Source organism: Eurosta solidaginis, chromosome 4 (genome assembly GCF_040869045.1).
Source record: "Eurosta solidaginis isolate ZX-2024a chromosome 4, ASM4086904v1, whole genome shotgun sequence".
Taxonomy (NCBI): domain Eukaryota; kingdom Metazoa; phylum Arthropoda; class Insecta; order Diptera; family Tephritidae; genus Eurosta; species Eurosta solidaginis.
The window spans coordinates 247,634,069-247,660,071 of NC_090322.1; the positions used below are offsets into that span (position 1 = coordinate 247,634,069).

The 26,003-nt window shown below is 35.7% G+C and overlaps 2 protein-coding genes across 5 annotated transcripts in view; one reads left to right on the forward strand and one right to left on the reverse strand.

Annotated features, from left to right (window-relative positions):
• LOC137251240 (polyhomeotic-proximal chromatin protein-like) overlaps positions 1–25,277 on the reverse strand; it is a 55,995-nt gene extending 30,718 nt beyond the window's left edge. The window contains exons 1-2 of one of the 3 annotated variants that reach the window (XM_067785517.1): positions 24,711–25,277; positions 24,257–24,320 (exon numbers count right to left, since the gene is read on the reverse strand). In XM_067785517.1, the coding sequence (XP_067641618.1) occupies positions 24,257–24,291 (35 nt within the window). In that variant the 5' untranslated portion in view covers positions 24,292–24,320; positions 24,711–25,277. Of the gene's footprint in view, positions 1–24,256 lie in introns of all 3 variants that reach the window. The other 2 variants (XM_067785516.1, XM_067785515.1) reach the window with 2 other exon arrangements.
• Positions 23,974–26,003, forward strand: part of LOC137251241 (D-2-hydroxyglutarate dehydrogenase, mitochondrial-like) — an 86,411-nt gene continuing 84,381 nt past the window's right edge. The window contains exon 1 of one of the 2 annotated variants that reach the window (XM_067785522.1): positions 23,974–24,134. Coding sequence is in view for 1 of the 2 variants with exons in the window: in XM_067785518.1 (XP_067641619.1) it covers positions 24,490–24,555 (66 nt within the window). In the remaining variant the exon portion in view is untranslated. The other variant, XM_067785518.1, reaches the window with a different exon arrangement.

Consider the following 26,003-nt stretch of genomic DNA (forward strand, 5'->3'; position numbering starts at 1 on the left):
CGGACATGGCTATATCAACTCAGTTCGTCACCCTGATCAATTCGGTATACTTAATAGTGAGTCTATCTTCTATATTTCTCAACGTTACAAACATCGGACCAAAGTTAATATACGATTTCATGTTCATGAACGGTATAAAAATAACAACAATCGCGCAACAACAAACAAAGTATAAAAAAAAAATTACCGTCGGCAAACAGACGACCTCACAGCAGAGATGTATTTATTGCCAAATAAAATAAACGAATTATAATGTGATACAACAAAAACTAATATAAAACCAATTTATGAAATTCTAACGTTTCAGTTAGCTTAAATTGCCCCGATTACTTATTATAAGCATTAGTTATAATTTTAGATAAATTTTAAATATGCATTTCAACAGGCACAAATATGATGAAAAGCCGACGGCAAATGGTTAAGATACATTTCAACTTTTACTAGCTAAGGGGGGAAAGTTTCTGTGCTTATTTCTTTTGTTTGAGTTCTCTGAGTGTTTGTGGTAAGAAATGAAAGGTGGCATACCGACATGCTTGTGGTTAAAGTTAGCTCATCGGCTGGGGTGGTCCCCTTTTCCACTGATCTCGCCTGCAGCTACAATGAACAAAAATTTAATTCATGACTATTTGTTTGAAGAATGAATACGAAAGGGGGAAGGGTAGATGGTATGTAGTAAGAAAATGTGCATGTCAAGTGGTGTCGTGTTCTGCTTTGGCTGCCTTAAATTAAAAAAAAAAGAAAAATTTACTGAAGGAAAAATCGCTTGAGTATGAACTTGCCCTCCACCTATCTAAACAATCTCACTATAAATCTATGAAAATTTTAGCAAATCGAGCAATAATTGATGCAGATTTATTGAGATCGAAGCCTGTCTTGATTCTGCTTTTGTGATCAAATCCTATAAATGTGCAAATGGCTGTGTGTGTGCGGAGGAATCGGAGCAGAATAGGGATATGAACAAGATCAGGGCAGGGAAAATCAAAATGATGGGGATAGGGATGGGAATATAGATAGGGATAGTCATAGTGATTAGCATAGGGAGAGGGTTAGTGATAATGACAGTCATATGGATAGCGGTAGTGATTGAGATAGGGATATGAATGAAGATAGTGATAGGGTTATTAACAGATACAGAGAGAAGGATAAAGCTCGCAGTAGAGATAGGAGGTGGGAGAAGATGTGAAGCAGATATTTAGTAAATGGCAGGGGACTTTATATTTAAGTAAAACTTTGAACTGATAGGGATTGTATTAAGATATAGAAAGTGATTAAAATAAATATGCAGATCAAGTTGAAAATAGGGACAAAGGTAAAGGTAAGGATAGAAAGGAAGACAAAGATAAAGACGATAATAATAATGTAGATAAAGGAAATGTTAAGATAATGATAATGATATAGATAAAAATAAAGTTAGGATACCAATGAAGGCAAAGATAAAGACGATGATAATAATATAGATAAAGTCAAAGATAGAGATTAAAATATAGATAAAGGTAAATGCAAAGACAAAGATAAAGACAAATATGGAGAATGGAATAGGGATAGTTATATATATATTGATCACACGTAGGCATAAATACGCGCATAGAGATAGCAATGGGGAGAGAAAAATAAATAGGGAGTATGGATGAAGATAAATATAGCTTCACAGCCTCCTTAGGACAATTGAAGGGATGTGTGAAACAACGGTATAACTCAAGAATCAACCTTTTGAGAAAAGTGAAAAAAACTTAACAATGCAGGTAAAAATAAATTTATAATAATCCTACTTAGTAGGATTTTAGATAGTATGATTCTTTGATAAGAAAAAGTAATAAATTTTATACATACATAATTTTATTAGAAAATGGATGATTTCTTTTTTTTGAGTTATACCGTTATTCCATAGATCGAATAACAAATATTTTGATTGAGATACTTTATTAAACAAAATAGTAGATACATTAATAACCATTGTTAAATACATTATAGTCTATTATATAGATGTGCTTATAACTATTTGTTATTTCCGTTTGTTATTTTTAGCAATTTTTTTTTTACTACTTTTATCCTTTTTAAACTTTTTCTATTTTTAACAATGGAGTTCTCTGTCTGCTTAGTCGTTTTTGAAACCACTTCAATTCTTTTATTTTTCAGTTCTTTCTGGTTTACGACATTGAATATATTTTCATACCATTTCAATGCTTCACTACTGCAAAATTTTATTAGAGAGTTATACCGTTTTTCTATAAATGATGCTAATAAAAATAGAATAAATGTAAGGCGCGATAACCTCCGAAGAGATCTAAAGCCGAGCTTCTCTTCCAATTTACGTCGTGCTCCTCTTGAGTTTCCCTACAAATTGGCCGGACGGGACCTACATGTTTTATGCCGACTCCGAACGGCATCTGCAAGGCAGATGAGTTTTCACTGAGAGCTTTTCATGGCAGAAATACACCCGGAGCGCTTGCCAAACACTGCCGAGGGGCGACCCCGCTTAGAAAAATTTTCTTCTAATTGAAAAACCTTATTTCTAAAATTTTGATGTTGCTTTGCCCGGGGTGCGAACCCAGGGCATACGGTGTGGCAGGCGGAGCACGCTACCATCACACCACGGTGGTCGGATGATGCTAATATCTTTGTTAAATATCACTACTATTTTCTAAGATTAATATGGTATGTGTATGTAATCGTGCTCTTTTTATTTAGTTGATTTATGGAAAAACGGTGTAACTCGACTTATACCATTATTCCACACATCCCCTCAATTGTAGACCTCACCTACTGGAGGCGAAATCCGTTAGATACATATGTAGCGAGCTAGGCTGAGGCGAGGTCAAGTTACTCACGGAGCTGGGGGCGTGGGGTGGGATGTCCTGGTAGTTTCAACATGATCACATCAATGGTGCTAGTTGGTGAAATGTAATGGAGATATGTATGTATCAGGGAAAGGACTTTCAAAATCTATATCACTTCTTAAAACCTTCGGGGAGTGCCTTTATTTTGACAACAACAACAACACCAACAACAACAACAATAACATGAAAGGCGGAAGGAACATATTTCTAAGCGAATGGCATGCGTTAAAAGAAGATTTATAAGAAGAAAATGGAAGGCATTGAAGTTAATGAAAAGATAAGACTAAACAAAAATTATACGCTGAATTTCAAGGCTTTTAATTTTCTCTAACAAGGACGTACATAACTATCTGGCACGTGCACTGTAAAAAATTAAAATAAAAAAAAAAAAATTTATAAAAAAAAAATTTTAATTAAAAAAAAAAATAAAAATAAAAAATACTTCCCCAACTCAGATTTTCACACAATGTCACTTCCTCAATTTGTGTTGCTTACAATTTTAGAGAAAAAAAAAGAATCCTCTAACTTTACATTTATGCCCAAATCTCGTTTTAAGCAAATCATCAAAGAGCATGAGAGATTAGTCAATTTCAAGGTAGGCCTGTACTCTGGAAATTTAAACATTTGTCAACTAAGAGCAGCAACAACAACAAAATAATATTTGCAAAATAACAACAATAGAAATGAATACAAAAGAAATCAACATGAGAACTCAAAAAGTACTTATTTAGGTATGTATTTACCAATTTCGTTAAACCATTGACCCGACGGGTCACCTGCCTGCTGTTTCTCCTTCTTTTATATCGCATATGCGATTCGCAATGCAAAGTAATTTGAAAATGAAAATAACAAAACGAAAGATATACAATAATAGGAATGGATGCCTTAGAATAAAGAAAATAAAATTACAACCAGGAAAAAAAATTCGCAAACCGTCGCAGCGTAGTTTTATGCGGAAAGTGGGCAGGGTAAGTAAGAGCCCTGTAGGAAAAAATTTAATGAATGAGCGGAGGAATGTAAACTTCTTTGGGTGTGTGAATTGTGAATATTTGGAATAAAGGTTTTGCGCTTCCATACAATTTTGTATACATCCAATTTGTAAGCTTCAGTTTGACGATATGACATAGTTACATAACGTTTGATATGCATGTTTTCGATCCATACAGTCAAGTCATATTCGAATTTGAGTATATAAAATTCCTTGTGTGAGTTTATAATACAAAAAGACTGTGCAGGATGACAAGTGTCAGTCAAAAGATTGTTTTACCTTTTTTGTCTCGAATTTTCCACAGCAGAATCTGACAGCACTCAGGATTAAAAAAAGGTGGGTGCTGTAATTCCCGAAATTCTCCCACCAATTATCCACGAAATTCACCATACAATTTTTGTTAGACCACGATTTTGTTAACAATTTGCCCTCGAATTCTCTCTGATATTCCTTTTTCTTTAATTAATTTTTCATCCAACCAAAAGTATAACATAAATTCGACACTGAATTATTGGTCGCCAAGTAATTTTTTAAAAAAACTGACATCAAGTTCAAATTAGCCTAAAAGTTTGGCAGCTAATTGGAATTTTTTCTAATTTACTTAAAATTGATCTGCATCAAACAATTTTTATTCAATCATAAACGAATTCACTACTTAAACATAACTAGCAAATAATTTCACAAAAATTAGCTTAAAATTCACATTCGCCCTGAATTTCGGCAGCGACTTCACATTTGCCGAAATCTCTTTAAATTCTTTTATGAAAATCAACAAAAAATAAGGCGTAAATTCGCCAGTAATTCATTATGTGCCAGTTAATTTTTTTTTTAAATTGGCATCACGTTTATGTTCGCCGAATTTGATAAAGAATTTGCATTTGCCCAGATTTCTTTAAAATTAATTCATTCGCCGGTAAATTTTTCGACAATTCTGCGCAAGTTCGCATTCCTATTTGCCCAAATTTCTTTCGAATTCGTTTGAAAAAGTCGCCAAACAATTTTTTTGTTCAACTGAAAATGTCATAAATAATTATTTGCAAAGTTTTTTGTTGAAAAGTGTGTATTCTTTAGAATTCAATTGCAAAAATCGCCTAAAAACTGTCATTGAACCAAAAATATATCATAAGTTTGCCATTAAATAACAGCGAATTCGAATTTGTTCAAAATTGGCCTTTCCTGTGATTTTCGTCCTGAATGCAATGGCGAATTTTCATACTTTCATTCAAATTTGCGTTTATATTTACCTACATTCGTATTCGCTTGCGATTTCCGTTTAAATCATCACTATCGGCGTCATCGCCAGCCTCATGAGTATAATAATCTTTAGGAAACTATTTATATTTCTTTTTCTTCTTATGCGTCTTGTTCCTTTCCATCTGTCTTTTCCTTCTATTTTCTTCAATATTCTACCTTTCCTGGGAAGATAATTGGCTTGGATATCATACGTGATTCCAAGCTCTGGATCAGGTCAGTTATCAGTCTTGAACAGGCCATAAGTAGTAACGAACTGTCACGCATGATTAGTTATCACGTCCTGCACGAGGTGCCCCTGCTTCTACAGATAAAGGCGATCGAGGGTGGTCTGGGAGTGCCTGACCTCGCTTGCGATTGCATCGAATTATTTTACAATTAAGATTATCTGGGTTCCGGGCCATAATGACATCTCGGGTAACTGTCAAGCGGATCTCTTAGCATTGGTACAACTGAACCGGATGAAGATGGCTGTAGGGATTTCGGGATTCCGCTGGCCACCTGTGGATTGCTCCTCCATAGCTGGGTCTCGAGTTAGCTCAGCAAACGTTGAGCGGACACCAAGTCTTGCAGGGTAGCAAGATCTTTCTGGCCGAAAGTGGATGGCAGGAGGTCTGCTGAAATAATTGGGTTCACTAAGACGCACCTATCAATGGCCATTGGGGTTTTGACAGGGCACTGTCCCATGGGTATCCATGCGCAATGTCTCAATATAACTACTGGAAACTCCATCCTGCTGCAGCTGTATAGAGGATGATGAGGTGGAATCACCAAATCACTTTATGATTTATTGCCCAGCTTTTGCCAGAACTAGGCGAAAGTACTTCGGTCGCGACTCACTTGGATCTCTTGAGGATTTATCCAAAGTTGAGATCGGTATCATTCGGAGCTTTATCATTGCTACCCAACGTTTCTCTAAGTAGCTAGATTTAAGTCACCGTTATTTTTGGTGTATGTGGTATCACAACGGACCTTCGTGTTGTCCAAGTGAGCTATCCTTATCAGGGCAGCTACCACCTAACCTAACCTAACCTAACACTCATTGACTATTTCTTTCTTATAAAGTGAACTATGTATTCGATCTAACGACTCGGTTTTCACTAATTCAAATTTGACCATAGGCTTGGCCATATCATGGAAACGGCTTGCTATACAACGTTAAATGCGTTCTCCGTCTTTTATGACTACAAAGGACAATTAAATTGACCAATAAGTGAAAACGACAATTGCCCAACGGCATGATAAATTTGATATTAAAATTTCTTTTTGAGCCAATAAAAACCAAGCATTATAATTCACAAATTACTTGTTGGATTTACCCTACCACGAGTAACTAATGCTTTGGTTTACGAAAAGTCAAGTATCGAATTTGCAATAAAAAATTTATAAATTTCCAGTTGGATTTCTGCCCAATGTTGCTTACAGATAATCATATTTAGGTATAATTTCCCTAAACGTGTGCCTAAATTATGACTGGTACCCAAATTACGCTAATGTAAACATGCTGTAAGTTACATATGTACATTCTATGGAATGCTTACCAATTTTTTCCTACTGGTACACCCATAAGACGATAGTTCCTAGTCATAGTTGTTTTTGTAAGACGATACAATAAGTTCGAACATTCTATCGTTTTTGTTGTAGGTATTACGAGAAGCACCGTCATGGTCACCCTTCATATTTTATATTTGGCATGAAGATTACCGTAGCGCAATCAGCACCAAGCATCCATACTTTTTCCAAAATGCTATTAGATGACGAGGACAAGAACAACAACAAATGCTTCTATGTGTAAGTGTATGAATGAAATTGCTTATTGTTGGCATTTACTTGAAATCCTACGCATGGATAAGAGCAAAGCAACAAAGCTCTTAACACACTAAGTAAAAATATGGAACGATTAGCAGCAGCACCACCACCACCACCATCAACATCATCCGCAGCTCCAGCAAAAGGCAACACTCGATATGTTATTTATTTTCAGTATGGAGCTCTATAGCTTTGTGTGTGCGTTTGTGGGTGTGTTTGTATGAGAGCATTGCTAGAGGCAGCATCCGGAAAAAAATCACCACCTTTTTTTCATAACATTAACATACATACTTATTACTGCGCGCTAAAATACCCTGTGTGGATGTATGTATGTGGTGCATGATGTATAGGCGCAAATTTGACTATCAACGCTATTAGCGTCCACGTACCCAAGCAACCCCCTGCAACTTTGCGCATTACTGTTCATGCCTATAGCTGTGTATAACCAACACATACAATTGCCAAAACAAAAAAAAAAGAGAATGCAAAAAAACAACAAAAAAAAAGTGAAATCACACGAAAGAAGAAACAACAGCAGCACCACAATCAAGAAGGATCGCAGCAGCAGCAGTTGCAGATGACATACGCAGGCAGACCAAAGTTCAGTGAGTGAGTGCGTTGTCACGGGAACCCTTTCAACTGCCATTATGCTTTTGTCATGCTATTAGATATACTATGTATGTATGTATTTGGGAGTGCGTGTGTGCCAAAAAAGCGTGGATAAGCGATCAGAGTGGGGTGAAATTTCTACAAAAGGCTGACACCAACTAACCAAGAGCCATACACACACCTAAACTCCTTAATATATTTGTACCAATAAAGCGTAACCAAGGGCAGCGCACACGAGCGAAAAAAATACCAAGTTCCCAAAAAAAGTCAAATACCCAACAAACCAAATTAGTGAAAGTAAGCATTACGATACTCACTATGTGCGTGGACTTTACTGAAAGTGTTTTGCGCTGAGCTTAGTAATTTATTAGTCGACTCAGAGGCAATATCTATCAACTACCCTCCCAAGGAGTTATGTTAGACACTTTCGGGCGTAACTTGGTGTGCATTAGGGCGGGTCGATTTCCCCCTATATCATATGCTTAAGACACCATTGACCCTCTCTACTGTATATCTACAATTTTTCTTAGAAGTGTCCTCAAAAAGCAAAGTTAATAAGGCTCTGCCAAATGACGTTGAGCAACAACATCAGCTCCATAAGGATTTGGATGGAATTCTCCCAGCCATTGGAAATCAAATGAGGCTTCATGCAAGGCAGATCCCTTTTGAGCGATGTCTTTAACATAATGTTGGAGAAGATAGTTCTAGCAGCAGAACTAAACTGTGGAGAAGCTGATATTATTAGCCTTTACAAACGCGCCATGTGCTCTGCCTTCTCCGGATTAGACAACACGACAAAAAAAGTGTGTCCTGCGTTAAATGAAAAAGGCGAACTACTGACTGTGGACGGATATAAATTCAAGACTGTGAAAGACTTTCACCTATCTGGGAACCAGCATTAACAGCGAAAACAATGTCAGCTTAGAAATTAAAAGTAGAATAGCTCTTGGCAACAAGTGCTGCTTTGGACTGAGTAAGCGATTGCAAAGTTAAGTCATCTGTCAACGAACGAAAGTCACTCTTTACAAGTCGCACGTCATACCTGCCCTGATGTATGTTTCAGACTCATGGGCGGTGCTAAAAGAAGACGATATGGCTCTTGGAGTGTTCGATAGAAAAGATGTATGTCTCTGTTCGTAATGCCATTTGTAAGTATCGATGATGAGCTGTATGCTTTTTCTAGCATACCTTCGTTGTGGTAGGCGGAGCACCACCACACAACGGTAGAGCAACGAATTAAAAGTCCAAATACTTCGCTGGCTAGGTCATATAATGCAAGTGAAAGAAGATGCTCCGGCCAAGATTGTATTAACAGCCCTAAAATGGTTTCGAAATAATCTCGAAATGATCCAGTATCTGGTTGTCCCGAAATGATACCAAAAATAATCCCGAAGTGACCGAAAACTATTCTAAATTAGGTCTCGAAATGAACCTAAAATAATCCAGGAAGTGATTTTGGAGTTGCATCGAAATTGTTTCGAAATGAACCTTATCCAGAAGTTTTGCTCAAGCCATCATGAAACAGTCCCAAAGCAGACCCAAAACCATTTCATCTCCCTCAAAATTTTATTAAAGTCTGTCAATCCGGTATCCACTTAGTTCCATTCTATTTGATGTGCAACTTAATTTACTGGCAGATCATTCTTCATCTTCCTTTTATGGACAGGTCCAAGTTTCAATGTGCCCTCATTTTTAGTTCACAAGTCAAATTTGACAAGGGATGACGGAAAATCGTTTGAATTAATCACCCTGTCCAAAAATCAACAAAGCAAAATGAAATTAGGCTATTCAGTACCAAAAGTAAATTTGGTTTGCTGGGTAGTACCTAAGCAAAGTTCACGCATAAGAATAACTGGAAGAAGACATAAAAGAGAAATATGTAGACTGGTTTTCGTAGATTTACTACGACGTGAAGCACATTAAAGTAAAGCGAATGCGTTTGATGGCCTAAAGTCAAAGCAAACCCGTGCTATGTCTACCTTTTTGGGTATTCACCGTCTATCTTTCTTCTTATGATCTTATCCTGCCCATTTTCAGTATACCGTTCATGCAAATGAAGAAGTAGCTACATATATCAACTGCGACCTGATTCTGTTATTTAAAAGTGCAAGAGGGTGTAGAGACCGATCTTTGAGGGTTTAACGCTGCTATAACGATAACGGCATAAGACCATATGAATAAGTAGATAGATACCAAAAATATAGAGGACAAGGTGCTGAGTCAATTTAGACCTGTCCACGTGACGATACCTCCGTCTCGTCCATCGTAACCAGTGAGATCGGATCAATATAGTTCCCATGCATACAGTTTTCGGACATAACCCTTCGACTTTATATGTAAAAGGTATACAACCTATAGGTTAAGGCGAAGACAACATTGCCTTTACTTATTTATTTTTTCAGCTCCTTTTTTATACCTTTCATGAAAATGAAATGGTATATTAATTTCGTCACGAAACCGAAAATTGTAAGTCCTTAAAGGAAAATAGATAGACCCACCATTAAGTATGCCGAAATAATCAGGTTGAAGAGCTGAGTTGATTTAGCCATGTCCGTCTGTCCGTCTGTCTGTTTGTATGCAAACTAGTCCCTCAATTTTTGAGATATCTTGATAAAATTTGGTGAGCGGGTGTATTTGGGTGTCCGATTAGACATTTGTCGGAACCGACCGGATCGGACCACTATAGCATATATCCTCCATACAACCGATTTTTCAGAAAAAGAGGATTTTTGTAATATCTTACCCAATTTAACAGATTGAAGCTTCAAACTTCACCATATAATTTCGTATATTGCACATATTGTTGCCTGAAAAAATTGATGAGATCGGTCGTATATATAGTATATATCCCCCACAACCGATTGTTCAGATAAGGAACTTTTCGTAATTACTGCCCCATTTTAAGAGCTAGAGGCTTCCAATTTCAACGAATGCTTAGGTATATAGCATATATTGTTGTCTGAAAAAATCATAAAGATCGGTGGTATATATAGTATATATATGGTGGTATATATAGTATACTTATATAGTATATATATATATATATATTTTCGCAAATTTTAGCCCCATTTTAACAGCAAGAAGCTTCAAATTTCACCGAATACTTACGTATATAGCATATATTGTTGTCTGAAAAAATCATAGAGATCGGTTGTATATATAGTATATATCTCATACAACCGATTGTTCAGATAAGAAACTTTTCGCAATTTCTACCCCATTTTAACAGCTATAAGCTTCAAATTTCACCGCTTGCTTACGTATATAGCATATATTGTTGTCTGAAAAAATCATATAGTTCGGTTGTATATATAGTATATATCTCATACAACCGATTGTTCAGATAAGAAACTTTTCGCAATTTCTACCCCATTTTAACAGCTATAAGCTTCAAATTTCACCGATTGCTTACGTATATAGCATATATTGTTGTCTGAAAAAATCATAGAGATCGGTTGTATATATAGTATATATCTCATACAACCGATTGTTCAGATAAGAAACTTTGCGCAATTTCTGCCCCGTTTTAACAGCTAGAAGCTTCAAATTTCACAAAATGCTTACGTATATAGCATATATTGTTGTCTGAAAAAATCATAGAGATCGGTGGTATATATATTATATACTTCATATAAACTCAATTTTTGCCCCCTTTTTACGGCTAGAAGCTTCAAAATTCATCAAATTTCATCAAATAGTTACGTTTACGTCATATATCGTTGAAAGTAAATCACACAAAGTACCTACCTGTTTTTTATTTTATATTTATCTTAAAAATCGTTAAGGTATGCAGATCTGTTCACTATATATTTCTTATCTTATACATCCGATTATTCGGAGATTACGAACGGGATAAGACTATTGTTCAGCCCCATTCATGAAAGGTATGAAGTCTTCGGCACAGCCGAAGACAGTCCCGTTCTTACTTGTTTAATTTTGTTTTTATTTAAAAACTGCAATCCATTACACAATGCTATTAATTCTTTTACAGATCTCTTGTTCAAAATGAAAGATCAGCAACATCATCATTAATGAGAGTGTAGGTACAAGGAACAAAAAAAACAGTAATAAAAAACTAAAACTCATCGACTGACAACATTAACTTTGTGGTTGGCGACGTTTGCGTGCCTGCCTGCCCGGACGTTCAATGTCGTTCATCGATGCACTAATGCCGTCGACGCTACTGCTTTATGCTACATTAGTAAAATATATATGTATGTGTGAGTATGTGCATTTATAATTACTTGCATACACTGCACCGCAGCGAAATGCAGTAAATGTGTACTTAGGTTTTTGTTGCTGACTAGCAAAACATTTGTCGCCACCAGGCACGTATGCACAGTGGGACGGAGTTGACAGAAAATTACCAAAATATCGTATTTGAGACTGATTCAAATTACATATACATATTTTTGACGTCGAGGAACTTGAAGGTAACAGCATGTAAAACTTCCAAGACTACGGGCACCAGTCATAAAACCGCAATGAATAAAGCGCCCGTTACTCATACTTTGCATTGGCTTGACTTCAGAACTGTTACTTAGGCTTCTGCTTAGTGAGCTTTCCATGTAACTGATTACGCAGCACTTAGAAATACTTGGCTTGATTTAGAAGGCTGTTAATTTTTGATTGTCTTTTAAACTAATTTTGATATTTCTTTGAGAAGGTTGGCATTTATTTGAGAGCAATTATTTTTATTTGCGTTTTTCTTTTAATTTTGTGACAAATTAAGTACAATGCAGATCATGCATGCTAAATGAAGTATAATCAAGGCTAAGTTTCCAAGTCAAGTCTATGCTAAGTATGAGTAATGGAAGCTTAAGTATGCTAGAATTGCCGGCAGCCCAAAAAGTACGAAGAGTTAAAGGTGGACAAAAAAAATTTAAAAAGTGTGATATGAAATCTTATAAAATAAATGTTTTCCTAAACTCCTTAACTAGCCATAAAAAAAAAAAAAAATAGAAATATAAACATTCAGCACAAAAGCTAAAAGGGATATGTATAATTAATTTTTTTTTTAATTCTTATAACATTATTTAAAAATTAATAAAAGCACACAAAACTTTCAAAAAAAAAAAAAAACAAAATAAATATATGAAAAAAATTAATGTTATCATAAAAATAAAAGTATTAATTTTAGCAATTTTTTAGGGAAGAATAACATTATAGTAGTTGGAGTTTACTAGCTCAACCCACAGTTAATTCAAACACCCTCTTAAAAAAGTAAAAACTTGTTGCGATTCACTTCTGAGGAGACTTAGGCCAAGCTTCTCTTCCAATTTGAGTCGTGCTCCTTAATTTTTTCTACAAATTGACGGGGCGGGACCTTTTTCTAAATTTTTAATGTTGTATATGGCAGCTGCCAGACACCTATTTTCCGAGCCTGAGCTGAGCAGAGCTCACCGAGTATATTAATTTTGTTCGCATAACGGTACCCCGCAACGGCATAAACTAATCGAGATAGATATAGACTTCTATGATCTGGGCGAAAAAAGAAATTCATTTAGCCATGTCCGTCCGTTCGTCTGTGCGTGAACACGATAACTTGAGTAAATTTTGAGGTATCCTAATGCACTTTGGTATGTAAGTTCCTGGGTCCTCATCTCAGATCGCTATTTAAAATGAACGTAATCGCACTATAATCACGCCCACTTTTTCGATAACGAAAATTTCTAAAAACCGAAAAAGTGGGATAATTCATTACCAAAGACGGATAAAGCGATGAAACTTGGTAGATGAGTTGACCTTGTGACGCAGAATAGAAAATTAATAAAATGTTGGGCAATGGGTGTGAAACCGCCCACTTTTAAAGAAGGTAGTTTAAAAGTTTTGAAAGCTGTAATTTGGCAGCTGATATAATGTTCGGTCACACCTGAACCTAGCCTTCCTTACTTTTTTTAATATACTTTCTGCTTCATTATTTTCATCAAATCATTGATTTCCTCATAGAAACCATTGAAGCTCCAAACTCTGTATCTACCAATGTTTTAAAAATTTAAAAATGTTTAGAAACATTTTTAAATCTTTTAATTGAAAAGCTCGATAAGATTACAAGAGCCATGAATTTTAGGAATATTTTTTATAAAGGTTTAACGTTTTTAATGAATCTAAAAAATGACTGCCCGCGTCCGCCTAAAAGAGGGTAATTTTGTGGCTCCCCGATATAGCCGGAAAAGGCACTTTTCTCTCGAAATTGAGCTAGTGCGCAATGCGATATCCGTAAATGCTAATCTTTCCAGAAAATAACAATTTACACTGTAATAAACAAACACTCAGCTCAACCCAAACTTCAGATTTGTTTCGCCTTGCCCATTCACATACAAAATTTCGCGAAACACTGTTATAAACATTCTCATTATACGAGAAAAATACTTTGCTAACATATTTTGTTTGCTATTTCTTTGTTAAAATGCATTCTTTAATTCTGAAAAACGTTGGAAATGTACGAAAGAGTAGGAAAATAATTTCACTTGCAAAGTCTGAAAGCACTCAAAGCCAAAGCAAATGTCGTTTGCTTTTTCTTATGCTTTGCTTGCAACCAAAGTTAGAAGTTGGCTACTTTTTCCGGTCAGATGGCGCTAGCGTCGCTCGATTTGCCGTTCTACATAAAAAGATGTGCAACCTGCTCACCATGCATAAGATTGCATTGAACGTATCTATATGAATAACTGAGCCAAAAAAAAATTTTTTTTTTCAATATGCCACTTCATCCTTAGCCCAGCACACTGTATAAGCGCTCATGTGATGTTGATTGCTGATCGCGCTGTTAACAGCAAGAAAAGCAATCCCAATAGCAATATTGTAAACAAGAACAAAAAACCTACTAGGAACATATACAAAAAAAACAACAATCAAAGCCAGTCAAACCAATATACTTCACACCAACAACAGCAAAAAAGCATAAACCGCAAAAAATCCAAAGACTTTGTGAAACAGCATAAAAGAAGAAAAAAAACAAAAGCAACAAACAAAATAATAGCCACAGTCAATAGAAGTAAGCATAAAAGAAACTAAGCAAAGCATTAATATACAAGGCAAACAAAAAAACTCGCGCCACATACAGCAACAATAAACATATTTAGGTAAGTGTGGCTATGATTGTGAATACACTCAGAAAAGCGCATGCCCAAAACAAGAACAACACACAAATGTTCTTCCAATCAAGCAGAAGATGTGCATTCTTCGATATTTTGGTAATAATTTATAACAGGGATCGACTGCTAATACGCGTCCAAAAATATCGGGAGAGGTGTCAAGCGACTTGACCTCAATATTAATAAACCGACATCTCTCCCGGTGTTTTTGGACGCGTAGTAGCAGTCGACCCTCATGTAAATGAATACCAATTTTTTTAAAGTATTGTTTTTGATGACTGTTTTGAGAAAAATCCAAAAGCTAATTCAATCAAAACTTTATTTTAAAAAGTTAAAACATGAATTTTAAGATTTTAATTTAATTTAAATTCCCTAAATGCTAACTCTTAGTCTTCTGTTTGAAGCGTGCTTAAGCTGCAGTCGCATGAATACTTATAGCCAGGCGACTACTAAGGCAATAACATACAACACTTTATCAAAAAATTCGCTGCAATGTAAACAAGCATTAGAGATACATTTATAGTGGCCTCTTAGACATAAAAGGATATAAGGTAACAAAAAGGCCGGTAGACGACTCAATCCGCTTGGGAGAAAACAGAAGGAGACAGGAGTTTCATATGATGAATCAAGCAGAGAAGTACAGAAGAACGGGGCTGCAAAATGTCTTAAATCATTAGCTTATCCTACAATAGGTATTAGACTTACAAAGTTACTTATATCCCAAAAGAGAGAAAACTTAGACACATGATGGTCGCACCATGCATATATATATTGTAATTAGTATTTGACAAGAAGACGAAGTTATTTTACAATATATGTCCTGATACCTTACTTGTACTTGTAAAACTTCTCGGATAACGGTGACATATAATAGCATAACGGAATCGAGAATTCATTTATTTAAATAATTAGCATGGAAAAGATTAAGAATTCACCCGCACAAAAAAAAAGCATTGTAAAGCCCTCAGAGATATCCATGAAAAGGCGTCGGACTACTATGCCAGGAATTTCCCGGTGAACCCCATTCTTAAAGACAAATGCCCTAAACTCGCAGTACAGGAAAAGAACCTTCCCAGGGTGACTCGCGGCACTCTAGCTCAACTTCGATCTGTGTACTGTACTAGGTTTAACTCTTACTTATCCAGAATCAATGTATGTCCCGCACAAGAACCATCTTTTCAATTGCAATATGGAGACAGCGCCTCTAATACCCTTATCTTTCTGGCCAACCCTGTTAAAACTGCAAGTTTTCTCTGATACTAATGACAATTAGTGAGTGGTCGCACCTATGGGATGGGACCCAACACTGCTTCAGCAACAAATTTTTGAGCTATGTCCGTACGTTAGCTCGATAGGCACCTACCTATACCTACTTAGCAAGAATGGATTGGTATTGAAGAGGGGCGAAATCGAACGATAACCACGCACACTTAAACGATATTGAAAGTAATTTGCTATGCAAAAACAAATTCAACTGAGAACAGTTATGATATAACTCTTATTTAACGAACAAAAATTGAATTAATTTTATTAAAAATTTTAATAATAATTAATAATAAATAATAGGGACAAAATTTTTAAATCGGGTCACAAAAAAAAACGTTTATTTAAATAAATAAATGTAAGGCGCTATAACCTTCGAAGAGATTTTATGCCGAGCTTCTCTTTCTTCGTGCTCCTTTTTTAATTTTCCCTACAAATTGGTGGGATGGACCTACTTGTTTTTAGGCCGACTCCGAACGGCATCTGCAAGGCAGATGAATCTTCACTGAGAAGCTTTTGAAAGCAGAAATACACTCGAATACTCGAAATGCTTGCCAGTAGCGAACCTGCTTAGAAAAATTTTCGTCTAATTGAAAAGCTTTTCTTCTAAAATGTTTATGTTGCTTTACAAGGGGCATAAACCCAGAATCTTCGGTGTGGTAGGCGGAGCACGCTACCATCACACCACGGTGGATGCCAAGTTTTACTTAAAAAAAATAAATAAATGTAAGGCGCGATAACCTCCGAAGAGATCTAAGGCCGAGCTTCTCTTCCAATTTGCGTCGTGCTCCTCTTGATTTTCCCTACAAATTGGCCGGACGGGACCTACATGTTTTATGCCGACTCCGAACGGCATCTGCACGGCAGATGAGTTTTCACTGAGATCTTTTCATGGCAGAAATACACCCGGAGCGCTTGCCAAACACTGCCGAGGGGCGACCCCGCTTAGAAAAATTTTCTTCTAATTTAAAAACCTTATTTCTAAAATTTTGATGTTGCTTTGCCCGGGGTGCGATCCCAGAGTTTTACTTGGATAACTATAATTGCTACTTTGTATGATAGAGTGTCAAGTATAAGTATTTTTCCTATATTTTGTTAAAAAAAATTCTTAAGTTCTTTACGAAAAATTGCGAATTTAAAGTGGAATTATAATTTTTTCTATTGGTCATAACATCCAGGGGTAAATATAATTTTTCCATTTTTGTTTGGACAAATTGTAAAACTCCATATTTTAAGTAAAAGCTTTTAAATTTTTGGTAGATACTATTTCTAGTATTTAGGAGCTTTTAACTCGCGAAAAAAAATCAACTTTTCCCAAAATTAACATTGCTCATTTTATGCAAAAACCTTTTTCACATCGATTGAAAGAATAGAAAATTTAGTAACCTCTTACACACAGTGAGTCGGATTCAAGAGCCAGTTTCGATGTGTTAGTGAAAATATTTTAGTATTAGTCATACAGACATGACTCGTGAGTTTGATTTTGACGGTGAATCAACACGTACACAGCTGACTCGCGAGTCAGACTCACTGTGTGTAGTAGAGATATGTATACGCCGCCGCCACCGCCGATTTTGGTCGTTTTTCGCACGCCGCCGCCTAATGTCAAAAATATCAGCGCGGCGGCGTCCGCCGCGTTACTATATTTTCTACTCGTTTAGGCCATTTATTGCTTATATCGAAAATTGGTCGGATATGGTCGAAAGTGGTATCAACGGATACGCATCACTGCCAGTTATAAGAAACTAATTGCGAAATTTAACCCTTTCTAACTGTTCTAAAGTTATTTAAAAAACAGACGCTTTCGATGTCAGCTTAACACGGACTTTGCATCATCCAATTCACCTAGTTATTAGCACAAAACACTAAAAGAAAAGTTATATAATAAATGTATATGCTCACTTTGCATATTTTTCAAAAAATTAATAATGAACAATGAATTCAAATAAAATGACCCAAGGCGAACATGTTTTCAAACTGTCCTCAAGTTGGTAAAAAAAAGCAAATTACCCAAAAAAGGTGCCGATTTTTAAAAAAAATTTATATTGCAATTGGCTGAAAGAATAAGCGAAATCAGTGATGCAAAATCCTTCATTAGGTTCCAGTAGTTTAAACACTCCTTTGAAATGATTCTCACCTCATACTTAAGTTGAAGATATATGTAAGTATGAGAAGGGTTTGAAAAATCACTTGGACTTACATTCAAACATCTGTTGTTTATTTGCGAAACTATAAAATAGCGTCTGAAATGTTAATTTTGATTTTCACACTTCATCCTTCAACACACAAGTCTCCCGGTTTGACATTTCCTAAAGTTGGCGGCCCTATCCAAAACTAGTCCCTTGGAGTGAATTACATTAATTATAGCCTATCAACCAAGTTTAAATATCACCTACTCGTAGGCAAATATATTTAACAGGTGTGCTTTGTCCTTCGTCCTATATAATAGAGCCTACGCCGCCGCCGCCGATAAAGTTATTGGCGTAAACCTCTAGTGTGTAGATCATATTAGAAATAACAAAGGATTTTCCAATGCCACCTAGATCAATTTCATGTACATATGTATGTATTACATACATAGATTTTCTTAATAGCTATTTTTTTGGGTGTACCGCTTACAAAAGAGGCAGACGGTTCGCAATTCACATTGGAATGAAAATTAATCGTGCACTGTGCCGCCTCGGTACCTATTTCGGCGTTTCTATGCTCTTCCTCACATATATGCATACACAAAATCCCACTGTAGTGCTCTCAGCATACAAACAATGCTCTGTGCGCACAATATACACTGTTACTGCCAGATACCTAGGGAGTTCTTGTTGTTGCTGCCGCTAATGGTATGAGTTGGATTTCTTTTGTAGCTCTTTTCTTGTTCTTACGAATTTATGGCGTCCATTCTTTTAATACTTGATTATAATGGACGCAACAACGGAGTTAACGACGACAACGGTAACGGCACCAACAACAACTCAATATCTTTGAATGCAAGGGTACACACCAAAAAAAATGTAGCACTTAACATGTGCTTCGGTAAAGAAAGAGAGCGGTAGGCAGCTGTTCGAAGTGCTAACGGTGGTGGAGTTCGTTTCATTTTACTGATTTTGCTACTGCCACACTACTTGATATATCTATCGTCGTGCGACAGATAGAAAGAGAAGCAAAGCATAATCAAGTTGTGCCAGCATACAAAATTCGTCCTCGCACTGTCAGTCGTTTTTACTTTAATTACAGTTTTTGTTGTTTTCATGTGGTGGTTGATAAAGCTAAAAAAAAACATAAAAAAAGTAAGGCGAAAACGTTGTTCACGTACTTACCCGAGCGAACATAAAATCGTACACACACACCGACTGAAAACTTGTAGCAAACAACAACAATTTATTGATTATTCTGCATCTTTTTTTGTTGCTTGTGTGGACTGCTGGCAAATATGGTGTATTCTGGCAACCAGTTTGTGAAACAAGAGCAAATACAGCAACAACAACTACAAAGATGAAAACCCAAAAACCGGTCCGCCATCGTAAGATAACTGTGTGCCAAAAAGAGATGGCGGTCGTTGGTCGGTTAATGGCGACTCGTGCGAAGGAAACAAGAAGTACGGATTTGATGTTGTAAGTATATCTACACAAATATAAAAAGCAAGCGCAAATATAGAGAATTCGTAACTAAGCAAAGAATTTCTGTGAATCGTTTTGAGGGTTGCCAGCAGAAATCAGAATTTTTAATGTAACGTAATGAGCAAGAGTAAAGTAGAAACGCGCCAGAGAGCAAACAAAATGTGATTGTGTGCATTAGGGTGGGTTTTTGTTGAAGTATGCGGGATGGTATGTCATTTTTTTTTTTAATTTTTTAAGGAACGCAGCTACCCTGAAACAAGAAAATTTGTGTGCCATTAATGGAGTTCGCAGTCTGCTACATTTTTTTTCGAATTCAACGATTCCACCAAATATGTGTGGTCGAGGTATTCTTGGCATTTTTTTACCGTAAAAAGTGTTGTTCAATATCAATCTTATTACTAAACGTAAAAACCCATCTAGGAACCTGAACTCATGTTATAAAAGACCTCCGTCCTCTTTCCAAATACTAGAAGTTTTCTAGGACCCAGCTTAATTGTTGCCTCGGAATCTGCCAACTCTTTCGATCCTAATAGCTGGAACCTCGACCACACCAGCGCATTAAACAAACACAGACCGTGCTCAACCGTTTCCTCCTTCAGCCCGCAGTTCCTATATTAGCTGTTACTGACGACAATTTACACGCATGTTACGATAGATCATCATGAGCTTTATGTCTTCTCTCGTTGGAGATATGAACAACTTGTAAGGCTATTATCGTAGGATTTGCACATGGTCTTAGGCATTTTGCAGACCTGCGCTTTGAGCTACACCTTTCATGCTTCATGGATCATATGCAACTCCTGTCTCTTTTTGATTTCCCCACAATCTGATTTGGACGTCTAGGGGCGATTCATAAAGTGCTGCACCCAACTTTGCTAACTCATCGGCCTTTTCGTTACCTGATATCCCTTTTTGACCGGGAACTTAGTATAGAGTATTGTCCGGTCTGAGCCCGAGACTCTTTCTGTGTGGAAGAAAACAATAATTGTTCGAGTGTTTTATATAGCTTGCCTGAAAGCAACAGCTATTTTCCTTTTTTCGCTCAGAAACTTTTATTTTCATACGTAAATATTATCCTATTTAGAAACTGGTATTGCTCATCTACTATTTTTCAAGAGTAATAAGAAACTTGGAAAACAACTATTATTTTGCGAGCGAATTAAAAACCTAAGTTCAACTGGCGTTGTAGGAGGAAGTCTCGAAACTACTTTTTTCCGGAAATATTCGTTTTTTTACCATACCTCGTAAATACCTTGGGAAACAGAAAACTTCAAAGGGCAAATTTGTGCGAAATTCTTTTTTTTTCAAAAGGTTACATTAAATTTTATATTTCTCGACATATTTTTTTTTAATCGGGTGTTAAGATGTATAGTAGTATGTTTTCATATGGGACCTTCATAGATGCTTGTGCTTAATTATAGAAATTGTACCACAACAAAAGATTCCATATTCTGAAGGAAGAGTGCTGTTATCAATTTGGTTTAGCGGCAACCGTAGCGCTGTCCCACCATACTTAAGGCCCGAGAAAAGTAATATGAATCCCGAGGAAAGTAATAAGAATAAAAATACTTAACAGAGAATTCGGGGTCGTTCCTGGGCCGTGCTTTGACAAAGAAGTTCTATAAGTTTGTGTTGCCCTGATATAAATTACAAAAACCGGTCTATGCAACACTAAACATACTTTTCAAAACCACCCTAATGTGCTTAAGCATAACAAGATTTGAAGTTATTTGTTTGAGTTGGAGTTAGTGGTGGTGGTGGAGTGTGTTTTAAGCAAGCAAACCCTACTCAATAATTATTAAAATCTCATCAAAAAATGCTAATGCATACCATTGAACAAAGTGACAACTTATTATTGCTATTATTTTCCCCCTTATTTGCTAGCTGAACAGAAGCAAACTTTTATATTTTCACATTAAACATTCGTATTTTTAGTGGTGGTTGTACATATATGGTTACCCTCGTGGGACTTATAATATTTCATACCACCATCAAATAAAACTTATTTTATTTTCGATTTTCTATACTCCCGCTTACACGTAATCTGATATTTTTTACCCAAAATCTGTCTGAGTATGCTTAATGTTTATACATTTTCCTTTTAGGTTTTACTTCCTTTGGGCGATCAACTGAACCGCCATTGCCAGACAACATTGAACGACAATTGCTATACTACATACAAACATAACCAGACTAGCCAAACGTCTTTAATATAACAAACAAACATAAAAAAGAAATACTTCATGGTGCATTCGCAAAACTGTGCACCCTCTCATCAGAACGCAAGGTATAGTAGACAGTACAAAGTAACAAGCAGAAGCAGCAGCAAGAGCTACTCAACAAAAAAAACTGGTTTTTTTAGATGAATGTCCATGTTGGGTGAGCAAATAAGGTGAAAAAACGTAATCAAAGTTATCAAGTAAGGGCAATGTGAGCAAATAAGTAGTAAATTTAAATAGAAGAAAACCTTAGCTTATGCTAAGGGTCTAAGGTTTTTGTTAGAATATTTTAGGAAGCCCCCTCATTTCCACAGTTTAGGAACTATAACAAGCAGTTCTGATTGGCAGAAGTAGTACAAAGAAATCATATATCTACATACGAAGTTTTCAATAGTACTCTATAAAACAGCTCTGCCAAATGATATAAATTTAATCACATTTTTATTTATTTTGTATTTTTCAATAATTTTTTTTTAAACAAATGCTTGTTTAGAGTCGATATGCTTAGGCGACTTACAAGGTAATAATATTATAGCATTTCAATTAAAATACTCAGTTAAAAGTTTGTTAATTAAATTTTTGCTTGTCACTAACAAATCAACTCTAAAAATATTACCCAACTTCTCGAATCGCAACTTTTATTAGATCTGCTGAAATGTTCCAACTAACCAACAATAGAACTCAATTAAAAGTTAGTTTTCAATCATCTTTCAGTGTGAGTATTGTGCTGGATAAAGTCTGCCGGCTGCTGCCGTAAACGAAACATTAAGTATGAGTTCTACCTGGCTGCATACTTAAGACGGACAAAGCAAATGAAAAATTGCTACAGCACAGCAAGAAGAAGTAAAATGTGCGGCGGATGAAAAAAGGGCGCATAAATTCCTGTTAGAATATTTCATCATGAAAACAGTGTATAGCATGTGAGCGCATAAGAAGGCACACAGACAGGAACGTAACCCAATACTAATCATGCATATTTTATTGTTTCTTTTCAGATTTACTTTGATTTATAGCAAAAATTGGGTACAAATGTTTTCTTAGCAAATATATAACACGTTAGTATAATTAGTACCTACCTATGCGTTTATTTATTCGTAGCTAAGATAAAATGGTATTAATATTGCATTTGAAGATTTTTTTTCTTCGACGCACAATTTCAGATCAGGCATAAAACCAAGAATTCACTTTCAGTTCATTTGTTTTCCATAAAAAGTAAAATAAACTAAAGAAATGTTGAGTGGCAGCATTACTCAATTCCTCTTTTGTGCAATAGAGTGTAAAATGTAGCCGTTTGAAATGCAATCGATGAGAGAGATGCCAGACTATAATGTTACACATTTTTAATTTATGTGTAATAAGTTATTCCGTTTTTTTTTGTGTATTCATCTATGTATAACGTTAATTGTCGTCATCCAGTGAGTTTTACAGCTCAGGCTCACGCTTAATTCTCACGGGAATGCTCTGGATCATTGAGAGACTTCAGAAGCAGATTTCGTGAATTTTCGCACACGTGAAATATAATAGGCAGATTTCGCCGCTGTTTTTCATTTAACTCATACGGCGAAAGGCTAAGCAGCGACATCTATTTTTAAAAAAGGAGGTTTATTAAAGGCAGTGTTGCCATTTACATGTAAAATTATTTATCTGGCTCATGCTTTTGCCACCGAATATTGGCTAATATGTATTAAGAATACAATTTTTTATATAAAATAATAAACTTTTAAAAGACGTCAATACTTTTATATATTATTTCATTCGTCATTATTTAACCGAAAATGCTACTTGTAAAATATTGGAGGATGAAAAAGCTTTTCTAATCTATTCAATCTTATTTCTGTTTTCTTAGTTTCTCTTGTGATTTTTGCTGATTTTATTACGGTTCTATTGGTGTTGCGAAGGATTTAACAACAAATCTTCCGGACAAATAAGAAAAACAAAATAAATTAAAAAAATAGGCTGTTTTAGTACCAGCTGATATCAGCAACCTTCGCGAATTTAGCACTAACAGTCCAAATTAAAAGAGCCAAACTGAACAGAGGTGATCAAATCATTTGATCATAGTTTCTGACTGCTTTTTTAAATATAATAAAATCAACTTCTTTTGTTTCTTAGTTCAGTTAGTGTTTTTTGGCATGGAATATTAAAATTATTTATTTTACTGCCGTTAATTCATAAGGTTCCAAATATTGTAAACGATGATTCCAAAGTTCACTTTTAAATTAATAATTCTTGAATTCATTGCTGTTGGCATTCCATTTTATGTTTTCCCGTCGCAGTTTTATTTGACAAAGCAAATATGATACTAAAAAACGCCAAATTTTTACTCCAATTAAAAATTTACCATCCGTAAATCACTCTGGCAGCACCCACGCTCTCGCGTACTCAATCACACTTCTGATTTTTTCCCAAACTCATGGGGGATACATTTTACCAACTAGCCATATAATAAAGTAAGAAAAGCGGGTGAGAATGAAAAATTACACAAATTTTACTAAATCAAGCTACAAAATTGAAATCAAACTACAAAATTGTGTGTTCTAAGTTAAAATATGGGAAAAATCAAATAAAATACCTTTTCGAAATAAACTTCAATCCACGACGATCCATCGTTCAACGAAAAATTCGAATTGAAATAACTTAAAAGTTTGCATGCAGCATAGTCAATCAGTTGTGTGTGCATTCGGATTTTTTTTAATAAATTTTTTAAATTTTTTTCCAATCAACTTATAAATATACTTCACTTCATACACACACACGTACACCTCGAATTGAGCAACAAATTTTGAAGAAAAACGTAATGAGTAAATGTGGGGTAACAGAGAGCGAAAAAGAGAGTGTGTGAGAAACAACAAAAATATATGTTACTCAAATGTACGAACAGAGATGCAAAAATTAACACTGTGATTGGAAACAAAATTTTTTGTACAATTTATTATTTTGAGTTTATGTATTTTAGTTAGTGCAATTTAGTATCTATTTTCGAAGTGTTGAATGTATGTATGTTGTTTTATAAATAGGTCAAGCACCTGTATGCCGCAGCTTATGGTTGTACCGCTGCTGTATGCACATGTATATGTGTGTATGTGGAAATCCACGCCAATGCACAATGAACTTTCCGAAAAATATTTTTTTGTTGGCTGGGTTTACCACACATTTTTATGTGGAGTTCCGACCATTTATCGATATTAGAAAGTGCACAACACGTTTCATTTTTTTTCGTTATTTGTATGCGTTTAATTATTGCTTTAAAAAATTAGTAACCTTTTTTTTTTTTGACTTTTACTTGATTTGTACTCAAATAATTCACTTTTTTATTATAAAACTCTCCCCGGCCTTATTGCTCCAGCACTGCATGGGGGTTTCTGCTATTTTTATTGAGCAACTCATATTGTTGCAACATATTGACGCTTATTTCAATATGTGAGTTACGCTTTTACTCTCTCTCGTTTTTAGTGTGCGCAGAGAGCGCACTTTATACAGCAGCAAAACTGTAATCTGATTGAAATTTAGGCATGAAATATTTCCATTTTTTTAAATCTCTTTATTAGCGCACAAGAGGCAAATTAACGCGAACAAAACCAAAATGCGACTAAACTCAACGACGAACACTTTTATACTAAGCAAAATTTTACACGGCAACTCTGCGCTGGTGCTGCTTGAAAAGCAACATATGCACACACTCACACTCCACAACACACCAACAAAATACACAATCAAGCATGAAATAACAACAACTACCTCCGCTAAGCCAACAACAACTGCATAGCGGGCAAAGGCGATGGCAGCCAGACAATAAAGCAACAACAATGCACTTCATAAGGCAGCAAAATCTAGGGAAAGTGCAAGCAGCACAGCTATAAGCATATTGCAAGAACACGATACATATGTATCTCTCACTCTAACTTATTGCGCGGCATAGCCATTTACTGTGTTTTTTGGGGTGATTGTTATCTAAGCATACATGTATGGTATGTGCATATGTGTGTTTGCTCATTCTAAACCCAAGCAGAATGCCAGCGAAAGAAAAAATGCCATAAAATACATCTGGTGAATTTGCTATGCGTGCCTGCCTGCCCTGCCCTTTGTTCATTCATTCATTTTATTTTTTGTTGCCTCTTGAACAATACCAACCGTCGTCATTTGCTTTGTTGTTGGTTTGCGATCGCTGTGTCACCCTCGTCTTTGTTCAATATTATTTTCAATTAAACACAATGACAACCAAAGCAGGCAGGCAAACAAATCAGCAAGTAAGCCAACAACACGCACCCAAGATATGCACAGTGGGACTTTTTAGATTTTTAGTTTGCCAAAGTTATTTT